Genomic DNA, 27,585 nt, shown 5'->3' on the forward strand with positions numbered 1-27,585 from the left:
ATTTAATGAGAAGGAAAAAACCATTCCTTTAATACACAACTTTTGAAACCAACACCTCAGTGGGACTCATTGCTGCTGGCTGCTGTTCAGATGATGTATTTGCAGGGCAGATCATCAAAGCAACAGCAGATTTCAGCTGCTGCTCTGTTGTAGCAAGTGCTGTTTTTATAAGAACAATGCTTACAAACACATGGTAAAAGAATGCACCACCACCTCTGTCAGATGATGACACAACTAGGAAATGAAAAAGTGATTTTTATGGGTTCCAAAACTGGTCATGACCACTGCCACCAATGAGTAGGTATGAGCCAAAAAGTACAGCCAGCTGGAAAGAAACATCCATACTCTTCTTTAAGATGCGGAGGATAAAGGCCAAGAAGCCATTTAGCTGGAAAAACAGCAACATGGAGAATTCTCCTGGAGATTCAGACTAGGTGCAAAGTCATGAGCCTTCCAGGCAAGGCACCACTTGCTCAGCACTCCAGCTCAGGGCTATCCCTCAGACCTCCTGCCCTCAGCAAACAAAGAGAAGCTTATTTCAAAGATCCTGAGTGAAACACTGATGGCAAGTGACCTGCAGAGAACTGTTTTGTAAGACAGTGGTGGAAAGCTGGGGCACACAAGTTAACCCAGCCATCAAGGCTTAACCTGAGGCCAGAGGAAAGAGTATTTCCATCACCCAGAGGAGTAGCAAAGTCTGTCTTTTTGTAATGTTTCTTAAGATTGGCCATTTAATATATAAAAATAAATAAACTAGCTTTTAAGAAAGTATTTCTTTTGTATGATTTCAAAATGTGCCTGGAACCCTACAGACCACTATACAGAGTATTAGATACCAGCTGGCTATTTAATGAAGCCAGAAGGGAAAAGGTCACCTTGGAATTTACTATAATAAGATAACCCTGCCAGAAATTCTAAATTGTAATTATTTAAGCAACAGCAGTAGTTGAAAAAATATATGGTCAGCAAAGAATAATGTCCTGGATATATTCTGTTCCAGCTACAGGTCATTACACTAGGTAAGATGCTTGTGCAACTTGAATTCAGTGGAGTTGAATTCATTAGGGTTGAATTCCATCCAAAGTCTTAACAGCTTCAAGGGTTTTAGTAAGTGGTCATCCCAGCCAAGTAATACATGTTGGCTATAGCAAGATGAACATTTATTTAGTGAAAGCAACACTCCCTGCAGAAAATCAATTTGAAACCATTTTAAGGACAATAACTGAGAGGATACAGAAGTGTAAGTGTGTGTACAGGGAGAATTGGACATCCTCATAATGAACTACAGGTGAGAAATATTAGAAAGGGAGCAATTACACATCTCTGTTTGTCTTGATATACTGTCTCCTATTGGTTTATAACCCTTTTGCATTAGAAGCAAACTTGTGCTGGTCTCAATTCTCCCTCCCAGCTTATCTATACATACATTATCCACAGACACAGGAATATGACCACAAAGAGCAAGATCCAAGCTCAGGCTGATCCAAAACTTCTTGCCAGAATATGCTTCTAAGATTCCTGTCATCTCCAGGCATAAAGCAGAGACTCCTCATACCTCACCACCATTGCCTGGAACCCTTCACACAGAACATGGGAGCCAGACTGGCTATGGTGAAGGTAATTAACACTTCATGTCAGAGCAAGCTGTAGGCCCCACACACACTGAAACTGCAGTTTGCAGAAGACGACCATGAAATTCTTAAAAATCACCATAAAAACCCATTTAGCCATAACCAACCAACCACAATACCACACTTTTCAGCTCAAGGAGATGTGACCTATTCAATTTCTCAGGCCAGTATACCCAGTTAAACATAAATCCTGAAGGAAATCTGTCAGCAATTAGTGTAATATTAAATCACAAGCACTGAACTGGGTAGCTGCTAAAAAATGCATGTTTTCTGATCAGCTCCTGGGCTTCTGTGCATGAAATAACAGCCATGGAAAAGCACTTTCCTGGACAGGTCAGCATTAGACACTTTTTTTTGAGGCTGTTTTTAAATCCCTGGTGAGAAAGATGAGTCTCTTAGGAGACCTGTGTTGCTTTTGAATTAAGACATGGCCACACAGAGAGCAATTAATTAAAATAATTATTAATTCAGAGAATCAATATATCTACAACTAGCAGCTAGCTAACTAAATTGAATTAACTGGAAAAAGTCAGAATCTTCTCTGCTCATCAGGTCTCTTCTGAAACTGACATTGAATTGAAATTTTTAAGATGCCCCAACATTTCTAAAGCAGCTATTAATGGCCAGTCTGGTAAAATCAGAAAATATGTGACCAAATATAGAATCTGAAGCACTGAAGGACAAGACTGAGTGGAAACAAAGAGATAAGGCAAAAGCCAATAACCAGGAGTCATCAACTTATATTGCCAGTTCCACTGCTGGAATGTGTTTATCAGAATGTTTGATTTGTAAACATTTAAAAAAAACCCCCAAGTTCTTCCTCTTCCTGTGTAGTATTTCCTGACTCTCCAGTTCAGTATTCAGGAAACAGGGACACAACAGTTTCACTAGGATACCTAAACATAAAAAGCATTTCTTAGGAACACGATTCAAAATGTGCTGCTTAAGTTTACACACTGATTGTAATTGCCTCTTCAGACACTAAAAATTCACTCTGAAGTTTCCTTATGGTTTGAACTTGCTTTGTCTAACTTCAGTTTATTTAAGAAGTGTTTCCTTAAATCTTTTCTCCACATTTTGGAGCACATTGTTGGCTGTACTAAGAAATATCTTTGTTGTTTAACTCCAGCAGAGAACAGTCAAGAGTACAAAGGACAAAAGGTAAAAAAAATAGTTTTTCTTATCCAGATATTGTAATTACATTTGGTTTTAAGTAATGCATTCAGGAAGCCACAGATGCAAGAGGGACACTCCAACTCTGATGTACTGACAGATACATGGATGCACTCAATCATTAATACAACGTTCAAGTCCTTGGGAAGGTCTCAAATCCATCACAATAAACAGACATAACAGCATAGCTTTGGGTTACAGCACTCCATAAACTCCAATGACAAACTGCAGGCTTTGGTTTTGAACAGAAATGTGAGAATTATCAATGGAACACTGGCAGGTCTCGTGCAGAGGGAGAGCCACTGAGCCCAAGGCACAGTGAAGCACTGGAACAGAAGTTTATTATAAGCAGATCCCTTGTATAAAGCTCATTCCAAGCCCTAAAAATTCCAATGTGCATCCTCTCCTCCATATTACTATATTCATTGCATCTTTTTTTGCACAGAAACATTTACTCTTGTGTAAAAAATAAAATTAAAAGAATCATTAACAGCAATTTAAAAAGTATATTTTGAAGTATATTAGTTGACTTAATAAGCACCACATGAAGGAAATCAGTGAGTATATACATTATAAAGCTCTTCACATGATCACAGCAGTGCCTCTTGCAATGTTTATCTTCTAAATTCCTGCCAGTGTTCTAATCTAATGCCTTTATTTGCTGTAATTTTGAATCTCTAAAGTGATTTCGAAATGTTATTTTAAGTTCAAGAGTTGCTAACAATCTTTCATCATGAGATGTATTGTTTTAATGTTATCTGCTACAGTGAATACTGAATAAAAATGGTTTTCAGAGCCCCATTTCTTTTCACAGCCCCATTAGTATCAGGCCCTGTTGTTTTCATACAACAAATTCCTTAAAATCATATTCCTGTTCAGGCACACCAATATTCACAATAGTGCTATTAACATCCCTTGGACTTTTGTTTAAAGAAAATATTAATCTGCAACTTTTATTTTAATCATAAATTGTGTATACTGGCATGTGCTAATAGAAGATGCTAGAAATAGCTGAGTATCATTTTGCAGAAAGCAAGGAAAATGGATTAGATGCAAAGATGTCTCTATCTCATTCAGTGGCTGAAGTGACTTAACTCCATGAAAAACAAAACTGAAATACACAAAATATTCCCTGAATGAACTGTAATGAGCTTTACAATTAGCAGTTAAATAATTTCACTGTGAAACAAACATCTTTGTAGAAAATAGCATTGAGGTAAGAAAGAAAATGTTAGGAGATTTGCCCACACAGGTAACGATCCACCCTCCCTCGGACAGAACCCCAGAACCCTGCAGGCCTGCAATGGCAGGCAGTGTCTGCTACCTTCTCCTGCACTCAACCCCACAGGACTCCACACTCAGACAACTGCCCCAGGAACAAACTCTTCCTTGAGTACAGACATTACCAGATTATCTCCATTAAAGTTCATTATGCAGTGTATTTCAAAACTAACACAATTTCAAGCACTGTATTGTTCAATTCTGTATGAAGCTAAATTTTAATTTGAACTGCTGACACCTCCTTCCCAACAGAGTGCCTTGCAGTTGAGGCTGTGGATATGGATAGCAACCAGCTTCTTTCAATTAGGTTCTGAAGACACAATATGCATAAAAGCACATTCCAAATAATCACTTCAGATCTGGGTTATCTGGCTTTAAATTCTGCTATTATCTCAAATCCCAATCCCAAAGATGCAGAAGTATTTCTACTCCAACCCACATGTTTTGCAGCACAAGTGCTGTAACATGCTGGTCCCACTGAAGGTATCATGGTCCTACTTAATTCAGTGGCAAGTTTCCCATGTCAGTGTAAGAGAACTGTCCAGATGATGATTACCAGTGGGATAAAAAGTATGTCTTTGTCTCTAGCATGTGACACAAGGGCTTTGCCAATGGAAAGGTCTGGCCAAGGTCAGCAGTTCTGTTACCAAAAGGTTCTGTTACACGTGAGCCAGTAAGAAAATACTGCTGAAAACAACTCTGAGAAGTCATTCTGACACAGCTCAGGGCTGTGCAGCCCATAACCTTCTCTACACTTTACAGAGCTGGTAATACATAGCTTTTTCTCTCAACTGTAAAAAAATGTGAGAGTAAATATACAGCCTGATGAATACATCATTAATAGTTATGAATAGCTGTTATACAGCACTCCAAAACTGGACTGCTTTCTTTCCCAACAAACACACACTAGAAAACCAGCATGAGATGTTTCCTGGGGAATTTCAGATACACCTCGTGGCTCTATTAGAGTTAGTCTGTTTTGGCTCACTAAGACACACTAGTTAATGTTGCAGCTCATTCTCAACTTGACTGCTAAAATATTTTCCTTTATCACATCGACACTCTTCCTACAGTAAAGATCTACAAGAAATGGAAAGCCTAAAAGGAATTGGAATACTTGGGCAGGGGGAGAAGAAAATACTCTATTTGTGCTGCATGAAATTCAATTCATTCCAAACTGGGATTTTATGAAAAGTTAATTACAAAGTTCCCTGAACAACCAATTAGCCCATCTCCTTTAATCTGCATATTCTGACTACCCAAATAAAATTCTAGAAACACTTTAAAGCTTTATATACCACTGCCATGCCTTCTCTTTTTAACAGAAGTTTATTGTTTTCCAGTGGCAAGAAGTTAAAAATTTTATTCTGGAATCACTCCAGCTTGTGTGCAAAAGCCAAAAATGCAGTCCTCAAAATGGGAAAACTCAATAAGCTGAATCATATTCAGCAGAAACAACAGAACTGTGCTTTTTATGAGGGCTTTACAAAAATGAGCAATAGACTAATACAAAATAGTTCACAAAAGCAGTATGGAGAAGCTTTCAAACATTTGGACTACTTCTAGCTGAGTTTGCAACTCATATTCTTGCCTACTTTTTCCAGCACCTCCTGATTTTAAAGAAATACCTCCTTGTGAACACTCCTGATCACTTACTTGCTTAGTACTTTAGAGGAAAGTGTGGAGCTTGGTAAATCTGCTTAATGAAACCACATGGAACTCAAGACAATCTCCCAAACAGAGAAAAGCAGGGTAACTGATACCTAGGAACACCTGCCATCATCTCCTAAAAAAAAAATCTTAATGATCTTGAGCTGACTTCCAATTTTGCATTGAAGGAACTAAAATGTACAAAGTGAAAGGAAAACCAAAAGCAACCAACTTATGCTCTTTGGGAAAAAAAGGGAATGGTGCTTACAAGCAGCTCTGATAGCTACAACTGGATTATGACAGAATAAGGTATTGAAAATTCAGTTTTGCAAAGCACTCAATTACATCCTTAAAGGAATGGCTGCTGGGTTTTCTTGTTGCTGCAGTAGCATAAGGATAATTTAAATTTTTTTATTGTTATTTTTAAAGTTTGAGACTTCTGCTTATTACCATAAATATAGAGAAATCAGAAAATGCCTGATCTGAGTTTTCAAGTTTCCCAGATCTACCAGTGTTATGTGCACTATAAAAATGTCATAATTCTGAATGCTATTTTATCAGTGAGAAATTTGTGACCACCCATATGCCAAAACACCAACTGCATAATTACCATTTCACTTGTCCAATAAATTGTTTGATAAGCCTTTCTCTTAGTTTCAGCTTTCTGATCTGCTTGAACATGTTCATTTTTGTGCTGGTGTAACTCACCTGCCTCAATAAACCAAATTTATTGTGTAACAATGTAAGCAGAGTGACTGGAATCCTTCTAGGCTGGAATTACATCCTCAAGAATTCCTAACATGGGAGGGAGCTGGCAAATCTAGCAGACTAAATCAATACCAGCACTTTTAAATAAAACATATGAAATGGATAAAAACAAAGAAAGAAAGAAAGAAAGAAAGAAAGAAAGAAGAGATGATAGCATAAACCAAGAGCTCAGGGGATAAAGAGCAGCATGGGAAAGAAAAACTCTATCACTTTCCCAGACATGCCAACAGCCTGGTTATTTTTGAACAAAAATGTTACTCTCTTTCTGTCCTGCCCATTACAAAAATGTTCAAGTGGCTCAGGACATTTAAATATAGTTAAGGGAGTTTTTCTGTCAGCTGTTTTCAGATGCTGGCACATAAATCTGACAGAAAAATTACATTCAATTCCACGATTTTATATATTAGTAATGTAACTACTTCCACTGTACTGCCAAGTCAGCTATGTTCTCACCCATTTTCTACCAAATGTACAAGTATCCATGGAAATTCTTTAGAAAGAATTATTGGTTTAGTTCATCATCAATTAAGTCCGTGTTGATGGATGCTATACAAACTGTTCTCATGAAAAAGCAAATGCTGGTGTATATTGGTATATAAGGTATCAAAACCTCATTTGGATGAAACCAAGACAAATAAGAACTGAGAAGACCACCCAGGCAATAGGTTCAGAACATTTGGCTTTCTTGGATTGAGGGTAGCTTATTCTATTTCTTCAAATTAGAAGTAAATTTTTGGTAGAATTATAAAACATACTTTCCAGCTCAGACTGTTCCTCATAAGAAACTCCCATCTACAGGCAACATTTCTCTGGAGCTCATTCCAGCTTCAGCAGGCATTAAGGGGAAGAAAGTAGAAAAGAGAGTAAAAGCAATTCCATAATGAGCATCTTCCTTTTTTGTACCTGAGCAGCAGCTGAGATGCGTTACCCACCAGAAGGGAGATAAAGCAGCAGTCCAACAAGAGGACTGGCATTTAGAACTTCTAGTACAGCCAAACAGTTTCTAGCAATAACCACACCAAGCCAGCACAGAAGTTCTCAGATGGCTCCAATTTTACCATCTGCAATAGTAATTTTTAAGACGGATCTAAGGATGGTGAAGAGAAGACTGAAGAGTGAGGGGCAGGTTTTATAAATCATAAGTAACTCTTCTCTCTCCAGTCCACTCATCAGAATTGCCTACAAAACCTGCACAAATGTAGCCAAACTAAGGGCTTTGAAACCTGGGAACACAACAGGTTACAGTGGGGAATGCCACAGTTCATAAATGCACACAAGACTGATATAGATCTGGTATAAATTCCACATAATCTCTAATTTGCAACCCACTATACACATCTAGAAATATACATTAAGATGTTATGTTACTATAAATATTCCAGGATCCTCCATGGTTTCGAATGAGGGACCTGCTTCTGAATAAACAGCTGTACAAAGACCTTGGATTCTGTGAGTACCTCCTCAATATCAAATTATCTCACTTTAAAAGAACTGAAACTTTTTGGCAACCAGAAGATGCTCTTTTCTCTTCAAGCAGCCTTTTATAAACACAAGCATCTGCTTGGCTGAATTCTTGACTGATCAGAGAAGGTTAATGATGTGAGAAAGGGAAACATCACAGCGGAACCGATTAAAAGGAGAAACTAAAGCCAAGTCAGACAGACAGGGAAATAGATTGTAATAGGTCTACAATGTTTGTCATGCAAGATCAATCTAGAATTAAAAACAGCCAGTTAGTTCTGATCAAAACACCTGTTTAATGATTTCTTTTCTTTCCTGTCTTCTTCTTGACATAGATTTCACACTGCTCAGAAGGCCTTTCCTGGCATAACCTCCACCCAGTTGCACGAGCACACAAAGCATTCTTCATTCACTGAGATGCAACTTACCCAAATAGTTGTTGCTCTTTGACATCTCAGTAATGTTGATTTTAGTAGCGCCTTCAGGAATTTCCACTATCTTGTGGTAGCCAAGATTTGTTAGCGTGTGTTTGAAAACTCCAGACACAACTTTGCAAGCAGTGTTGTCCCCTCCACATATTCCACACTTGTCAATCACCTTGTCAGAACCCAGATAGTCGTCACAGCCAATGCTCTGCAAAATAAAGTAAGATTTCTTTTTCCAAGATCTTACAACTGTAGACTTCGGACACAACAACTGAGAATAGCATGACTTTCAGAGAAGAATCAATTTCTGTATGGAAAAAAGCAATAAAACCCAAAGGGCTCTCAGACTCGGTGTTTACAAGGTAGCCAACAGGTTTTTACATCCTGCCGGGCAAAATCCAAGAACACACCACGAGCAGCAATGCATTGATCATGCTGACTGCATACTCCTCAGCTGAAAGAGAAGCTGAACAACAAAGTTCCCACAGCTGCTGCTCAGGAAAGAGGTGGAGAGCTTTGATTTTGTTATAATTCAAAATAGGCTTTCTGAAGAAGCAGAACTACTTCCTCTATAGTCTTGTCCTAATCTCTTCTAAAAGTGAGCACTCAGCCTATTCTCACCAAAAGAGATATGTGAGAAATCTTTATTCTGCATCTAGATAGAAATGAAACCCACCTGTTCATTGAGTAGGAAACCTTCAACCCACTCAGTAACACACACCTGGACAGGACAGTTTAAAACAAAATAATTTCCTGGAATCACAGAATGGTTTGAGTTGGAAGGGGACCTTGAAGATGATGCAGTTCCAACCCCTTTGCCACAGGCAGGGACATCTTCCTCTAAACCAGATTGTTCCAAGCCCCATCCAACTGATTTTGATTTGTACAATCCATAAAACAGCTTTAAAGATGAGATGCTAAAGGAATCCTGGATGACCAGGGATATAACTGTGGTTTTGCAAAAACAACACTGCTGGCCATTTTCTCTAACAGTTTAAAAAACAACTTATCTGAGATAAATCAGCTTCTGTTTTGTGACAACACAGAAAATACTTAAGCAGCAAGCCAAGGAAGAGATTTGATGTCCTGGAATTTTGATATTGGTTATGGCCTCAGTATAGCCCGGAGACAAGTAGGAATTTGTGAGTGGCTGACAGCTAAGCAGCATACAGACAAACCACATGGGATTTACTTCTGGAGTACAGGCTGAATTTGACTTGGCTAGTGAAGAAGCTCCAGATCCTTAGGAGACAGCTTTAAGATAAGCAGCAGATATTTAATGTGCCTCATGACAATACCTTTAAGTTATTATTGAGCAGAAAATCAGCTGCATATTATTAGAAACTCTGTATTCATCAGAATAAAATTTGGTTTTATTTGTGAAAAGGGTAGAAATGCCCAACTCAGGGCTTGCTGTTACAGGCATCACTGTACCTATGCTTTGGAGACATAGATATTCCCCAAACCCTTTAAAAACACAGCACAGCTGATCTACCCAGGGCCAGGATGTCCAACAAAGAAACCCCTGCAACCCACACACCCCCAAAAATCACCCAGGCTACTTGCTGACATCACATAAACCACTTCATCCAGCCACTTTCACACAAGGACATTGGGGATCACAACATAAGGAGCCTGTCAGAACCCCAGACATCTGGGGTTTAACTCCCATGGCATTCCATTGATAGCTCACTCAGGAGAAACATCTGAGAGGGATCAAGAGAGGAATTCCACCAAGAACTACAAATATCATGAGTAGTAGGACTTCACAGTGAGACAGGTATTGGCTTTATTTACAGCCATTGAAGCCAGCAGTAGTGTGTTCTTCCACGTCAGCACATCAATAGCAACACTGGAAAATCAATCAAAATCTCCCAAACCTCAAAGAAACCATAACTAATTTCTGTCACAGATTTTGAAACTAAATTTTATTATTCTACTTCACCACCGTGTCCTATAATGAGAGACAAGAATAGTGATGTCCACAAGGTGGCACTTACAATCCTTGTGAAATCAAAATGTAGGTCTTTACAAAACAATAAAAAAATTAATTTCTTACACCTAAACACGAAGTTGATATTGCACTTCTTTTCAAATTAGCCTTTACCACATGAGTAACAACTCCTGCTGCTTTGTTACCAGTAATGCATTATTTAAAATTTTTCAGTCAACCCAAGGATTTCTTTTGCTTTGGAATGAAATAAAATGTTCTACTAAACTGAAATTAAAAAGAAATCTCAAACTGTTTCTTCTTGTGTCATATGTTCTCCTTGTCTGGTGACCAGGTGGACTTCATTTATCAATCATAAATAAATATTTTAATCCAAATCCTCATGTCTTTTCTCCAAAGAAATCGTCACTGACTTCAAAGTTGACATCAACTGGAAATTTGCCAAGTCACAGAAGTCAGCCTCTTTATGGATTTGACAGGGCAGAATTCTATCAATTCCACGGTCTTCACAATGCAAAATTTACTAACAAATTTAAAGGACTTTTGGATTTAAGTGTGTCAAACAGAAGTATGTATGTTATTTTTCATTCACGTGAACTTTTGTGTAAAATTAAGTCACTTCCACTGAGTCTGGGAAAATGAGAAAGATCAAGTTAGGAAGCACCTGAGGAAATTTTATGTGCACAAATCTTTGGGACCAGATGAGGTCATGGTGATTAGTGGTGATGCCTAAGAAGTAACTGCCACATCCATCTTCATTTAGAGCAAGAGGACCTGAGGCTCAGTTACAGGTTGGTCACCCTAACAGCCCTTAGGAAGACTGCAGAGACAATTCTCATGGAAGTCATTTCCAAATGTAGGAAGGACAAAAACCAAACCAAACCAAACCAAACAAAAAACCAAACAAACAAAAACACAAAACAAACCACCAAACAAACCAACCAACCAACAAACCACCACCAAAAAAGAAGACTGAGATAAACCATCATGGACAGGCCAAGGTCAAGTTGTGTCTGAACTTGTGATTGACTGACAAGTTCAGCACATGAGTGGAGAGGAATGGATGTTCTGTGCCTTGACTTTAACAAGGCCTTCAGAGTCTCCCTCAGTATCCAACAGCCACACTGAAGAAATTCAGAGTGGGACAGCTGACAATAAGGTATTGACAGTAAGGTATCACAGACATGCTGCTCATGTAATCCTTTCCCTCCAGGCAGGAGGGACAGCAGATTAGGAACAAGGAAGCACACACACTGCTTTGGCATCTGAAAGCTCTGGCTCCTCATCTTTCAGAACTACAGTTTGCATTAGTGGACTTAGATTCCTCTCCCAGACAGTCAGTTTCTGCTATTTTCACCCCAACTTTTATTTCTTGCCTTTGGTAAGTCTCTCCCCTCTCCACTAGGAAGGACACTAGTTTTTCTGAGTTTTTTCCACTGAAGTCTAAGCAAGTCTGCCTAGAGATTGGCTGGATGGCTCTCCATGTGTGAAGAAGCTGAGCATAATACTACTACTTTTCTTTGGCCACTGTTGAAATCTTTGACCTTCACATATGATCTTAACTCCTCCAATTAGATAAACATAATTCCTTTCATTTCTCTGTCTGTGAAGGGTAGTAAATGAGACCCCAATGAAGATGTTATGACTGCTGGAGAGTAACAGCCAGCATGTGCCATTTTACGAGCACAGCAGGGAAACGCCAGCCCAGCCTGTGTTTGAAGCATTTCCCTGTAGGAGGCACTGCCTGTGTACAGACCAGTGCAGGGTTTGGTGGTGCATGTTCTTCAGTGGAAATGAACTGAACAGGCTGTTCAGCAGCGAGGAGCCATGGCTGTACTTGAGCAAGAGGCAAACCTCATGCTTCGCAAAACCTCCCAAGGCAGAGCACAAGAAAGGCAGCAGAGCCTGCTTGTCTCACTTCAATGTCTCACACGTCTTCAAGGTCGCAGCCCAACCCTCATTTGCTTTATGAATCAAAGGAGCAATGCTGAGAATTTACATTCAACCACAGGATAACAAACAACATTCTAATGGCTCTCACTTGATTTGTGGTTAGCTATAACCATAATTTTTACCCAAACATTTGATCCTGCTTTTGGCTTTCAAATATTTCCTGCTGTCCACAGACCTAATGCTCACAAATCTTTGATGCTATTTACAGCCCCTCACTATTAGATTGTGGTCACATCCAGATGTGGTCCACTTAATTAATCACAGATTTTCTTACCTGCACAATAGCTGGTTTCATTACCTATCTGTGCTTTAAGCTGAACTTCACTTGGTCAGATAAATTTCAGACAGTAAGAAGAAGCAAGCTATTCATTTTTGACAACCTTAAGAATTCAAATTACATTTATAGTATGTGGATATGCACCAGTTTAGTGAAAAAAAGCTACTCACATGAAGACATATAAAGACTCTTTCACTAAGATATTCAATAGTTTCTTACTGGCTAGAAAATTACTTGAGAGAAAAAAGGTTTTATTCTTGTTACAATGGAAAAAGTAAAGCCATCCAGGAAAAGTAATCATGTGAAAAGATGGTCTTAGAGATATCAACTAATAACAGCTAATAAAAAAGGATTAAAAAATCTAAAGTATGCATCTCACACTGATACCTCAGACAGGAAAACAACTTCTCTCCTGTTGTTCTAAGGAAAGATACTCTAAATGGAACTTGTAGCTCTCCCATACACAAACCCAATGTAAGGTCTATGAAATCTGCCTAAACCCCCAGCAATAAAGACCTGAAGTACAAACAGACCATGGCTGCCTGTCACCTATAGAAGTCAGAGAGCTGTTCAGCTTGAGACCCCACTCTACAAAGAGCTTACTAAAGGAGTTTACTCAAGTGATTTGAAGTGGCTGTGTTAGCAGCATTTCAGAGTGAAGGAGATGAAGAAGCCTAATCCTAGCATGTGCATTCCTTTGGCAAATACAGCTCTAAAGGTGAGTGCAGGGCTTGGGGTGTGTCCCCATTTGATCCCATGCAGTTCAATCAGCAGCTCTCATTTCTGCCTTGGTGATTCTTCCTTTAGGAGGAATCTCTCATACCCCCTCCCAGGAGGCTCTGGCACTGAATCCAGCCACAGGCACAAGTCCCCACACAGAAGGAGAGTAGTTTCCCCATGGCTTGACCCTGGGCCAGGCTGCTCCCATACATACTTGCTGCTGGAGCACTCACAAGCACATCCAGGGACCTGAGGCTTTGTACTTTCAAGCTAATCAGATTGCTCTCATTCACTAAGAATGGAAATACTCTGATAGAAAAAACCACCAGAAGTATCTCAAATTGAAAGGTTGACTTTTTTTTTTTTTTGCTATCTGAACATTTAATTTGCAACTAGAAGCTCCATACCCTGAAAGCTCTAATGCTCAAGAGGTACAACAGGTCCAAATAATATATGCACCTCTAAAATGCACTAATTGTTTTATCACGTCAGGAAATTTAAAACCACAAGGACATTAAAGCTGCTCTACTACAAAAGCAGACTAAATATAATCTGAAATAAATATTCCTAGATCACATATTAACAAAGCACTCATGTCTGCTTGAATATACTGATATGCTGCAAATATGCCAGATTACTTGATAGCCCAGATTCAGCAAGAGTAAGCAAACTCTATGCTTCTATTTAAACAACTCAACTGGAAAAGCAGAAAACCATTTCAATATCTAAGGTCAGATATCAATATAGTGCTTTAAGAATGGTATCTTCCTTCATAAAATTTGTATATAAAGCGCATATTTATGATATGGATCATAAGGCTAAAGCCTTCAAAACTGCAGACAAGGCTTGGATATACAGATGTTCTGAATTCAGTAACAGTGCAGTTTGAAAATTCATGAAATGATTCTTCAAATTTAGCCTAAATTGACCTTGTTGGCAATGACAAGAAACAGTTAAACAAAATAATCCAATTCAAGTAGTTGATGTTAACTCTATGCCTTTTTAAAACACCTCTTATCTAAGTGGCTAAAGCTAATGCATGTCAGCACCACCCCGATCATATCTCAGTATTAGTGTTGGCAAGAAGTACTGTGCCATTGCAGGATTCAGTGAAAGGTCTCCACAATTCTCTTCAAAAGGGTGGTACTTCAGAGAAAAAGTGTGAAACCCCATAGAACCTCACCAAAGTTAGAGCTGTATCCTCAATGCCTGACTCTCTGAAAACCCCAAAATGCTGCCTTTTCATTCTTTCTTGAGCTTTTACAATACCCACCATTATTATTTTCTGGTTCATGAACGTCATAAAGAGCATAAACAAACAGTAATAACATTTGAAGCCAACCTGAGGAAGAGAGTGAAGAACACAAATAACTTCAGTTATGAGTGGTGTTCAGAACAGCCCCTGAGCCACTTCCAGGCAAACACTCAGCTCTCCCACACAGCAATGAGTCACTGCCTCTATGGCAACTATTTCATTGTTTCAAAGGAACTGCTTTGGCTGGGTGACCTTTTGATGCTGTTTTTGTCCTGCCCTTTAGGAACAGGAGATGGAAAAGATGCCAGTCCATTTTGCTATTTGAATGATGCAAAAATACAATCTGTTTCTTCTGGAAAATGGCAGAAAAATTCAGAAGTGGCAGAGCAGTCACTCCACAATGCAGGAGACACCTTCAATAGCACAGCCTGGAGTGGAGGCCTCCATTCAATACAGTCCTGTTTTCTCCATCTTTGGTGCTGAACAGCTACACAGTATCACCCCAATTAACACCCATTTAAGCAGTATGGACCCAAATAAGCACAATTTATCTATTTACAGAAATACAAATGCTCTCTCTTCTCACGATATGCAGCTGTAACTGCATACTTACAAATACTTGCAAAGTCTTTCAAACTTACAGGTTCAAGTTTTCTACTTTTAAATGTTATTCTTGCAAAGCTCTATTTGAGCTTGCAGGACTGAAATATTAAAGTTCTACCTGTCCTATGAAAATAATACTCCTCAAAACATAAAGTTGGGGGCAGGGGAGAAGTGTTGTGCAAATGCCCTGGAAACCATGCAGAATCTCCATGTTCTGGACTTTTACATACTCCTGCTGACAGAATTTAGGAAAGGAGGCAGTGCACCCTAGCCCTGTTACATGAGTTAAGTACAAAGTCCACTTAACACTCCAGGCACCTGCATTTTTGTCTGTATATCAATGCTGCAGGGGGAGGAAATGTGCGAATCCGAGAGAGAGGAGACCACAAGAGCAGAAGATGTGATGGCACACAGACATTTGAACAAAGCTCCTTCCAAGTGTGTGACTGCATCACAAGTGGCAGAAATAGGAACAGCCATTTCCATTTCCTACAAACACAACAAATACCTGTGAACATTTCTTTGTGGAAGACTCCACACAGCTACAGATCACTTTTCTTTAGGATCTCATGTGGCCCTGAGCATTTATCAGACTTTTTAGATTTATCTTAAAAAGAGATGATCTTTTGCTCTTCAGCCAGCAAGGACTGGATTTAACTAGTGCCTGGTTCTGAACACAGTGCTGCTGGAAGGTTTGTGCCACAGCCCTATGCTGATTGTTCAGAAACATCCCTTCTGATTAAAAGAAAAAAATACATTTACTATCATGTGAAACAGTATTTCCAGGAGCTGCTCTGTTACCTGTTCAAGCTCTTCCTTGATAATCCTGCAACCAAGGTGTGCAGTAGATTCCCTTGGGCTCACATTCTCCATTCTGGTTTACTTGGATTAAAAGGAGTTTTGCCCAAACAAACCCTTGTCTATACAACACACTAAAACACTGTTCTAAATACATCTGGTTTGTATTGCAGTGGGAGGTTTTTCTACTATGTAATCTTCACCTACTTGTGAGAAATTACTTGCAGAGATGAGTTTCCTTTTTACAATGGGAGTTTGTGGTAAGAGACTTGGAACGAGAGAACACCAGCACCCCATCCTTACTTGTAGAGCTCGTGTGAAGGGGGGCAGAATAAAGTTCTGGGAAAACACTTAACTAAAATTATGCCTCTTTCTATAACAATGAGCATGATTCCTGTAAAGATAATTGTTACATAGAACAGTGTATTTTTAGACAAAAACAAACCCTCTTTTTCACTTGTTTTAATAGACTTCGTACATAGGGCAAACCAGTTCACATATTTGTCATGCTCAAACACTACCAAATAACAGAATTTATGTTTGCAGCCAAAAAACAGGAAATTTGGTTCTTTATAGTTTGTCTATTCTCTTCTTTGATCAAGTCCAATTCTTAGGATGCTGATTTTCCTGTAACTCTGAATTGTAGACCAAAATACCTTTTACTAGGCTTCTAAACCTATTCAGACAAGAGTGAAGCAGTTTCTCACAGAAAACCACAGCTCAAGAATGGTCTTTCTCCAGAAAACACCACTGAATGCACCAAGCTCCTTCCTCAGTTACCTGTGTACAGGACTTCATGGGGCTTCACAGGGGTTAGATTTAGCAGCTTGGATTACAAAAGAGGTATTCCTGAAACCTAAGGGTGTTTTAAAGCTGCTGTTAAACTAAGCTGTTTTAAACATCTCAAAGTAAACATGAAAAGGCAAGAAATACTAGAATTCACAGTGATTTGACCTGTCTATCACTAAAGATCTAAAATAAATTCCCTTTGTAAAATTTCAACATTTTTCTGTATTTTAGCAGCTTCTTAGTACTTGCCAGCTCAAGACATATGGTCAGGTATAAGCAATACTCTGTATTTAGTATCTTGACCTATTTCAAGGCTGCAGCCCTTTAAATATTTTTATTTCTGTTAATCAGAGAGAAGATGTGCAAACCATCAGTGACGAGGTCCCTGAGTAATGGAAAACTGCATGCATTTCTCTATTTTGATTGGCTGACAAATAAGGAAAAAAATGGGGCCTAATGCCCTCCTCAGAAGGAGAGTATGTCCAACTTCACCATTGTGTCAATAATGACTTCATCCTTATTTTGCACTAGAAATTCCTGGTTCTTAGTATTTTCTAGCTAATGTGAAGATACTCAGGTTAGCAAAAAAAACCTCAAGTATGAAGAGCTTCAGAAGAATCTCAAGGCAGTGAATGATCAGGCCCTCTGAATGATTAGATTCAATCACCAAAACTCTCCCACCACATTACAGGAACACAGAAACATGAAGTCCTTGCAAGCCACATCAAAGTCTGTTAACCAAAGGCATCAATAATGGGAGCGTAAGAGTGATCCTATGCTGGGAAAGATGTATGCTATTTTGTCAGAATATGTTTCCAGGCTGCATTTTTACTTTGAGGCACAAAGACTTCCTCAGACAAATATAATGTCTTTCTATCATTTAGTAGTCCTTTATTGAATATGCTTAGCTTCCTTCCTGAAATTTAGGAGGCCTAATTCCTATGTCAGTCAGTTCCACTACATGCCACATCATTTTCATTTGAGAATAGCACTGGGTAATTTCTGCCAGTGACTCAGAGATCTTGTACTGAGACAGACAATGACAATCATTTCCTCTTCACATTCTCCATGAACTCTCAGGTTTTATGGACTTCACTCAGTCATTCTCACCCAAGTTATTATTTTTCCGGACTGAAATGTTCAGCCTATGGAATCCTGCTCATGTTATTCCATTTCCTTGTCATCTTCATTGCCTTAACTGCACCTCCTGTGCTTCTGAACAGCCCCACCTGAGCTGGGGAGGGCACACATTGGAGATGCCACACATATGTTCATCCATCCATACACATTCATACCCAGAAACATATGCAGAGCAACCTGCTCTGCTTTGCACTGCTTTCTTCATTCCTAACTTCTTCATTTCTGAGCCATTATGTTCATTTCAACACTCATACTCTTCCTTTCCTAATCTAATTGTTTGAATATTACTTTAGTGCCTATGCAGGAGGCCCTTACGTCTAATAGTTTTAATAAAGTTAACTGGTTCTAAGATGTTTTTTAGGAATGCATATTTCTCAAAAGTTCAGTTCTGGTTTAAATATCATTACAGGCTCTGTGCAGACAGAGCCACAACCACATTCACAGTGTTTGCTCAGGATGGAACTCATTAAAGGTTTGGTTAATTTTGGCAGGCTAAGCAAAAATCTGATATGCTTGCAAACAAATGCAATTGTACCACTTTCACAACTGACCCAATCATTTCTGAGTTCAGCCTACTGCTATCCCTCACATTCTTACCATACTGTTTGCTCTAAGATGTTTAGTGACAGCAACTCCTTCTTTTACTACCTTTCTTCAAATCACTTAAGAGCTCTTCATCCAGCATCAAATACTGTTTCCCTGTCTCACTGCAATTGTGTAGATACTCCCTCACCTCCCCGGACTTAGAAATCAAGAGGTCTCAGTGAAGAATCATTTTATATAAATGAGGACAAAGGAAACTGGAAATTACTGACTGGTTTCAGACATTACTAGCTTTACAACTCTTGTGACCTGGTCTAACATACAGAAAATCCAAGTCTTAGAAGCAATTTTGTAGGAAAAATAAATGTGTGCCAACTTCTGCAGAATCCAATTCATAGTTAAGTACTACTGTATCCCAACACTGCTCCCCAGAATACACAAACCTTTCTAAGCCACACAGAATTCTCAGTTTTGTTCTATAACAGATTTACAAGTTTTACCTGCTTGCTATGTGTAAATAAATGTCCCTATGGGTACACCATAGTTAACAAATACTTTCATCTGTCACAATTTCAAAGTTAAAACAAATAAATATTTCATTTTTTCTGAAAAATAAGGGACAATATATAAAAATATCCCAGTGTAACACTCCTGTAAACTTCTGACTGTTCCATGCTGCTTAATATTACAGAAGTCAAGAATAGAGACTATGTGAGGGACCCTTGAGAGGGGAGAAATTAGATTCACTGTCTTTCTAATAATTCCCTATGTGAAAAGAACTCTAGCCCTTGCCAACAGACTAGTCCCAACTGGCTTTATGCTAGGGTTGTGTTTATTCAAGTGTTCTCCTTTATGAAGGAAAAACTTGGCTTTATTTCAAGGTAAAGAAAAAAAACCTCCAAGCAGCAAAATATTTTAAGGACAGATGTCTGATCTTGAAACAGCAGCTAACACAGCCAGAATATATCTGTGCAATAAATACTTACTCATTAGCCCTCCCTTTCAACTGCATGTATTTCTTTTTATCCATGATGTAGCTCACAAAAAAGGTAGCACAGAATACAGTGTTCTCTATTATGTCCTGGGACAACTTTAATTAATTTCTTTAATTCTAATAAATCTGAAATTCAATAACAAGTGTTTGGGGTTTTTTTTTTTCCCTCCAGGGGTTTAATTATGTGTTACACTTGGAACTGTGCTACCAAGAGCTGGTAGGTGCACGGCCCCAACAGCAGCAGCACCCAGGAACTCGATACCTCAGGAATCTCCTGTGAACCCAAGGACCACCATGACCTGTGCTTCATCCTGCTCTGCTCACTGACAGTTGCCTCGTGTCCTTCCTCTCCACCTTGGTGTACCCACCTTGGAGAATACCTGACCTGATACAATTTCATGCCCAAAGAAACAAAGAAATACAAGCAGAGCTAGTAACTATAGTAATGGCTAATATTTTCAAGTGCTTTCCAATAGTATCCCTGTTGCTTTTAGATTGTTATAGCTCTGCCAAAACTTAACAACCCACACTGAAAATTTCCTTGCCAGGGACTTGAAACAAGCTGAACATTTATTTTCAAAGAAAATAAACAGCAAAAATAATTTTGGTTTGTTTTTTTTTTTTTCCAAAACCTAGGATTAAATAAAATTGTGTGTTTTGCAAATATTTTTAAAAGAACTTATGACTGGTTTACTCAGAAACGCTTGTTCTTTTATTTTTAAGATTAGGGGCTCAAAATTGGCAAGGAGACTGAGACAATATCAAGGATGTGATCCTTTCCCTTCTTATGAAAAGATGCCCATGTTTAGTCAAGATTTAAAGCCCTGACTATCACCATGGCATCTGGTCAACACAACACACAAGTTAGGGGCTGGGCAGTACAACACTGAAAAAAACCTGGTCACACTGTGCACCCTCCAGAGTTTCAGGTAAGTTCCAGCCTCAGCCTACAAATTGTACTACAACTGGTAGTGCCATGGCAGAAGTGCAGGGAAGCAGTCCCTGAAGCAGCTCAGCAGGTGTGAGCTCTGCTGTGCACGACTGAGGAACCCAGTGTGTGCTAAGGACAGAGACACACTGGAGCACAGTGCACAGCAGATATGTTTGCCCAGCACAGAAGAGGACAAAAGAGGAGAGGATGAGTCATTTACAGCCAGAACAAGCAGAAACTGTACCAAGAATCCTGAGTCTTAACACTTCAGCTGTTCAGCAAACAGCTGATATCCAGTGGCTTTTTATCTAATGACTGCTGGCCTTCATGAGAGTCAAGGTGATTTCCTGATGAAAACCTCTTGGAGGAGCAGGAGTTTACAGCTTTCCTTCTCTAAAAACAAAGACAGCTTTTATGACTGTTCCAAATACCCAAAAATGACAATATTCAGCTGCACCTCTCAGTAAGCTCTCAAACTCTCTTTATCCTATCTCCCAAACTCTGTATGAATTTCCAAGGTCAGCCAGAGGTGCAGAGATGTATCCCAACAATGCATCCATAGTAAGGAGGTGGGATGGTACCAGCAGCAGGTAAGAAACATCCTTTCTTTGTAAGAAAATGCTACATACCTTATTGAAAGGTCTGGCTTGCCACTTGGTTAGGTGTTCCATAAATGCTCCTTAGGCCCAAGGCATGGTGAAGGGGAATAGGCAGTACCAAGTTCAGGCTGAAGAATCTGAGTTCCAAACGGGGCAAAGTGCAAGCAAGCAGAGCTCTGGTTCTTGACTGCTCATGCTCATTTTTACAGCAAGTTCTCATGGTCATCCCTGGACTGCTCCTGAGGCTGCACAGCCACACTGGTGTTCCACAACAGCACCAGGCCAAGGCCTGACAGAGGAGGTTCAGAGACACCTACTGTGGCCTGACCTCAGTCCTCCCCTGAAGAAACTTCCAGCTCTTTAAATACCAGAAAGTCATAAACAGCCCACGGGAGGAAGTGGGATCACCACAATTTCACCTTCAGGTTGCCTATGTATATCCAACACCTCTGTCCTCTCTGTGGTTCAATTAAATCACAACCTGCAAAGTCATCCTAATACTCTGGAGCAAGGAACTGAATCCAATATTCTCCCTACCTGAACTGAAAGTGACACCCCTCAGACAAGACGAAGTAAGAATTACCAGGTTTTGGCCTTGGGCAAAAAGAACATTTATGGAATGCCTAAACAAGTAACCCCTCTCTCCTTTGATGGAGGAATTATCAAGCACTGACATCCTGCAGCAACAAGAACTGAGCTGTTCTTTCAAGAAACTCATATCAACAATGGGAGGTAATTTTCTAGCTTGACTTCTACACTAAAAACTGGAAGTTAGTGTATTTATCATGCTAACAGCAAAGCACATGCATCTTTTTCCTAGCACTTCTGTTCTTAGAATGTACAATCCATCTGTTAGTAAATGAGCTCGGCCTCAGGGATTATGTAATATTCTCACTCACTCACTCACTGTATGGCACCAATTACACACAATTTCAGTTTCAGTTGTACTTTAGACATTTCAAAATCTCTCACTCCAAAGTACCAGCAAACTCACTGATGTAATTTAATTATTACACATTATTTGTGCCAAGACATGACAGTTTGGATTAATCAGTCTGCCCATCCTTGATCCCCAGCAAAATCACAAAAACAACTCTTCTAGGGCTCTTACTCTTTTGGTTTATTCTTTCTACTCCAAGTCCCTGATAAAGTGCACTAGAGAAAGCCAAAGTACCATGGCATTTTTATTCAAGCCACATTTAGGCTCTTGCTGGAAATAAATACAAATTTTCCTCTGGCTGTAAACTGAGGATTTTCTTCCATTTAATTCTGCCTTTTTAAAATTTATTACTCTGCCAGAGAGTGCTTTTCAAATAGAAAACTGTTCATTTCTTTCACTTAGTTCTACTGTACCTGCTGTGGCTTGCAGGCAAAAACATTACTTTGTGAGTGCTGTGAAGGATTTCAGTTCCATTCCTTTTGCAATCCTGCATGCTCTTCTCCAGTCTTTTCTCTCTATCACTCAAGTATCTGTTTTTTCATAGCAGGGGGGTAGGGAGAGAGAAATGATGAATAGTGTTGTGCTTCGCCTCCTAAATACTTTATCTGGGCACTGAACTCAACAGTAATTCTGCTATTTCATTTCTTGGAAAAAATCCACATATTTTTCAATCAGGCAAATTTTGCGGAAAAAATGTAGCACTTTTCCAGAATATAATTCAGCAACAGCTAATGAGATGTGTGTCCCACCTACCTCCATTGCCCAGTGTCTCTGGAGTGGGATTTACTGAACTGGTCCTACACAACCAGCAGGCACTCTGACTAATATTTGTCTTGGTATAGCAATTTCAACTGTCCAATGCAAACACAAGTGCCCATCACAGTATGAACAGTGCAAATTCTTTGACAACCAGCCAGACACCCTGGACAACTGTCCTCCTGCCCAAGACTGTTCTGCTTGCTCTGTCTTCTAGAAGCCCACAGCCCAAAAACTCTGAAATAATTTTTATGCTATTCAACAAAATAGAATTAAAAAATCTATTTTGTGCACATTTACTCATCTAAGCTTTTATGGTACATACAGTTGATATGGTTTCTCTATCCTTATCAGATTCTAACTTGCCTAGGACTTGTTTCTGAATTTGAAATAGTATTCAATTCTTTAGAAATGCTATTTAATTGTGATTGTCCTAAAAATCTACTCGAGTGTGCATCGCCATACAATCACTGGCCAACTAAAGGGACACAATACTATCAGATATGAAGAACTTCAAGTTATGACTACAGTGGAGACTTACTCTGAATAAGGCCCTGAATGAGTCTTCAGGACTGAGCCTTAACTCAAGAGTGTGTCACAAATAAGCAGTTAAAATAGAAATGTCATAGAAGTGTGTACAGTAACAACAACAACTATACTACATCCCAGAAAAATATGCTGACATACACATTTCAGGGCTTACAAATGCAATTAGGTTACCCAAATGCATGTCTCAAGTTATCTAACACTGGTATTTCATAAATACCTTAATAATTAGTCATTGTGAAAACAAGACTAACTATAGCATGAATTTATACAACTGAGAAAAACCCCACATCTGAATGATTTCCTCATTCCAGTCCTGCAGTATGTCCAGACTCATTTCACACACACACAAACAGACACACAAACACAAAAAAGCAAAATAAACTCTCTCTTTTCCCTAGCACAAAGTAGTACAAAACAAGTAACTGTAAAAGCAGAGAAGTACAGTGTCAATAAAAGTTCTGGCAAACTTAGATTGTTCCAATTAGAGACACTGCCAAAAGCTATATGAAAAGAGCCAACAAAATACCAATGGCAAGCAAGGAAAGAGCCAGCCAAGCCAACACACTGTTTGGTTTCCCATCTGAGGAAGGAGAGAAGGAAGAGAGGTGAATTTCCACCTGGAACAAATACATTAAGTAGTCCAGAGCACAGAATTCTGGCAGCTGTATTTGCTGTTATACTAAATCAATATCCTGATCAAATTTGGCAACACTCAGGCAAGCATCTGTTTTCTGCATTCACCCCTATGTAAATACCCAAGAAGCAGAGCTCCATCCTAGGCAATGGGGGAGTTTGTATGCACTGAGGAGGACAATTCTGCAGCCTCAGGGGAGCCATAACAGTGAGGGTTTTCCAGCAGCTCTCTGCAAGAGGAAGTGGAGGGAACCAAACTTTCTCTCAACATGTGAGCATCATGCACAGTGTGCATGCACAACTAACCACGTGCAGTTTCAGCAATTCTATGACACAGCAAACTGATCACAGTGCACAAAGCAGCTGGGACTGAAAAACGCAATGATACATGAAGCACATGTCATTTAAACATGTGTGCAATAATACAACAAAGAAACCTGCAACAAACTTGAGATTAAACACAAGCAAAGCAATAAAAAAGGGGGGAAATTAATTAATCAAATCATACTATTACACAAAGAAAGTAAAGAGATGTCCTTGAAATCAACTGAAAGTCAATAAAAAAAATTCCAACTCCTTCATGAGCCCTAAGATTGCCTTAAGTCAGGTAGATGGTTATAAGTAGAAGTACTAAAATGCAAGTAATGCTTTCAAAACCATCAGAGTACAATTCTACACAACCTGGAACTTTACTTCTCCAAGATTCACATGAACAAAACAATCCATCAGAACAGTTTCTAAGCAGTTTTATTTTATATAACTTTGGAACTGGAGAGTCACAGGATAATGCCCTCCCTAGTCTTTAAAATAATAAGGGAGCACTATCAAAATGTGCAATATCCCCTTCTGCCAAAATACCTGAAGGGCTATATAAATTGATGTCAACAAGGTGTTGTCAGTTTGCTGAAAACCAATGCTCTAATCAGCTATTTTATTGTACCAACATGTGTCTGCAGCCATGTTATACAGGCAACTTACTGCATAAGAATAAATATATTCCCACATGAACATTCCAGACTGCATTTATATTGCTTACCATCTATATTTAACACCCATATCATTAGCAAATTACATACAATACTTGAAAAAATTGTCTGATAATTCAATACAAATGAAAGTCCAGAGCTGAAACAAAAGACTGATAGTACAATGTTGTTTTAATAAAATTTACTGTAAATGGAAACTACTTAAAGTGCATAAAGGAAGGAAAATTATATTACATAATACTACCAAACTGTATTTTTAGTGACGACAGACTGGCTGTGAAATTATAGCAGATTGCAAAGACATCAGTGCTGGCTGAGGAAAAACAGTCTGAAGGTAAAGCAATCAATTGAAACTTTAGTAATCAGATTAACAGAGGATACAATGAGAGAATTTAACAAGCAAGCAGATTGCACAGACTAGTCTCCATTCTGATGCCAACTGATGGCTGACGAGTCATTCTATTCCTAGAAGGAATTTTGAACCATTTTTCATTAGTTAGATTACAGTTATGTCTAGAGAATACACTGTTAAAAAAAAAAGTTACAAAAGCATTTTATGGAAATATTCCAAGAGACAGTAAGACATGGAGCGTTGTCGTAATATTTGCAGACATAAAGCCATAACACTGATGGACATCTTCAAAATTACACACAAGTCTATGCACAGAATTGGACCAAAAAATATTCATGTTGTTATGGATGAAAATATGTATGAGCTCCAGAACAAACAGCCAAGCAACAGTTAAAAAAAAAAGGCCTGTGTTGCTAACAAAGGACACTGTTCATTACAATCCAACTGAGAAACACGATGTTGGTATCCAGATCAGACAGCCCAGAGCATCAGAGCTCCGCACTCTGGCAGGAGCAGGAGGGCTGGGTGTTACAGCAGCTCACCTTCACCCCAGGAGGGCTGGGTGTTACAGCAGCTCACCTTCACCCTCCTGCTCCAGTTCCTGCAACGGGCACAACAACCATTGCCATGAAGTTACCCTGAACAAGAAAAGGGGACAATGCCCTGCAGCTCTTCTTTGGATTTAGGGAGAGAGTTCATGGGTCGAAAAGTCACTCTTAACTATCTAAAGGGTTAGACAAGATCTGCCAAAAACTCCAAGTCCTCCTGACGAAGCAAGAGCCAAGCCAGGAGACAGAGTGAGGACTGGAGAGGGCACTCCTTTTCCCCCACGTTGCACAGAAGTGACCCCAGCCAAAGTACCTGGATAGATACATCTTGGTGTTTCAGAGAGGACGTGGGTGCGTCAGTGCCAGCGGCAAAATCAATGTGACCTGAGATTTAACTACAAAAACCACTGACAAAAGCCACAGTATAATTTTATCACCTTAATTTCCAGAGATAAATAGGCAAAGGTCCATAGTAAGCCATACTTTCTTAATTTTACCCTTACAAAACCTCTGATAAATTTGGAAAGCTTCTTTCTAGAATTCTAAAACTTTTCCTTATCTTTAATGAAGCTAAAAATCCACTATTACTCACAAGTTAGCCATCAGTTCTAAACCCAACCATCAATAGAAAACAGTTTTCCTGGGTCTGTTAAAAGCTGGTAATGGCTTGAAACTGTTAATTGGAAAGACACCATATTATTATAACACCAACTACAAACGTAATTTGTGATTTTTAGAAAAAATCACTAAATATATGGAAGACACATGGCAACCTGAAGTACAGACTATTTCTTAATGTCAGATTGAGAAAAGGGTTTGTGTTCAAGAACAATCTGTAAGTGTAAGCAAATGTAAATAATTGAACCATTTATATCAGGAATTAAACTAATTGCAATTTAAAATAATTAAATTAAGAACTAAAAAGCATTTACATCCTTAAGTATATTATTCTGGCATTAAATCAATCACCACTTCAGTCTTGCCAAAGTTTGACAAGACATCTCACCTACCCTCATTCTACTTGCTGCTCGTTTTAAAATGTGTTATCTCACATTTCTGAGTTTTGTCAGGACTATGGAAGAGTCCTGATTTTAAAGCTGTGGATTAGCAGATCATTTTTCAAGACCTGTCCCCTCAATTTGCAGAATTGACTGCACGTCTTATTTGTTTTGCCTGGCAAGCACTGCTGAGTATTAATCTTTGCTTCCTGAACAGTAAGGCCCATTGACTGAGAGATGTGGCCTGATATCCTCATTCTTTATGGAAATCTAATTTAGCTTTTAAAGTAGATTTCACTCTTTTGCTTCTCTTTATAACACAGTTTAAAAACAATGGGTGTGTTATGTAAAAATGACAACTCAAAGATAACACAATCACTACTAGTGGAGGTAATTACAAGAAACTTTCAGTTAAAATGTCTTTAGATTGTTTTGTCATTTCACACTGATAAAGCACAGCAATGCTTCTAGTAATGACAGTTACAATGTGAGGTACTTCTTCCTTGGAAAGTTCTGCCTGACAGCTTTAAAACTGCCAGACCTCTGCAGGCCAGGTCCAGATGAGTTTCTGCCAGCGTCTCTCCTGCTCAAGAGGTGAGGGTGAGTGAGCTGTGTGGTAGTGGGGACCACTGTACCTGTCAGACTACCAAGATGGCATGCTAGGAAAAAAGATTCTGTGATCCAACACTGGTGCTGAATAAATTGCCTGAAGTGCAAACTAACATGAAGCAGAGCCAGAAGTTTCCACTCCTCAGTGCTCTGTACATGAAGCAGAGCCAAGAGTTTCCACCACTGTGTGCTCTGCAGCAGAAGACCAAATAGATATTCAAGTCCACAGCTAACAGGACAGGAGGAAAAGCAATTCTCTTCTCCTTCCCTAC

General features: G+C 39.1%; 1 protein-coding gene across 1 annotated transcript in view; it reads right to left on the reverse strand.

Annotated features, from left to right (window-relative positions):
- The window catches only part of THSD4 (thrombospondin type 1 domain containing 4), a 218,354-nt gene that overhangs the window by 44,375 nt on the left and 146,394 nt on the right, over positions 1-27,585 (reverse strand). The window contains exon 10 of the mRNA XM_031055908.1: positions 8,393-8,597. Coding sequence (XP_030911768.1) covers positions 8,393-8,597 — 205 coding nt within the window. The remainder of the gene's footprint in view (positions 1-8,392; positions 8,598-27,585) is intronic.

Source organism: Geospiza fortis, unplaced genomic scaffold (genome assembly GCF_000277835.1).
Source record: "Geospiza fortis unplaced genomic scaffold, GeoFor_1.0 scaffold171, whole genome shotgun sequence".
Lineage (NCBI taxonomy): Eukaryota > Metazoa > Chordata > Aves > Passeriformes > Thraupidae > Geospiza > Geospiza fortis.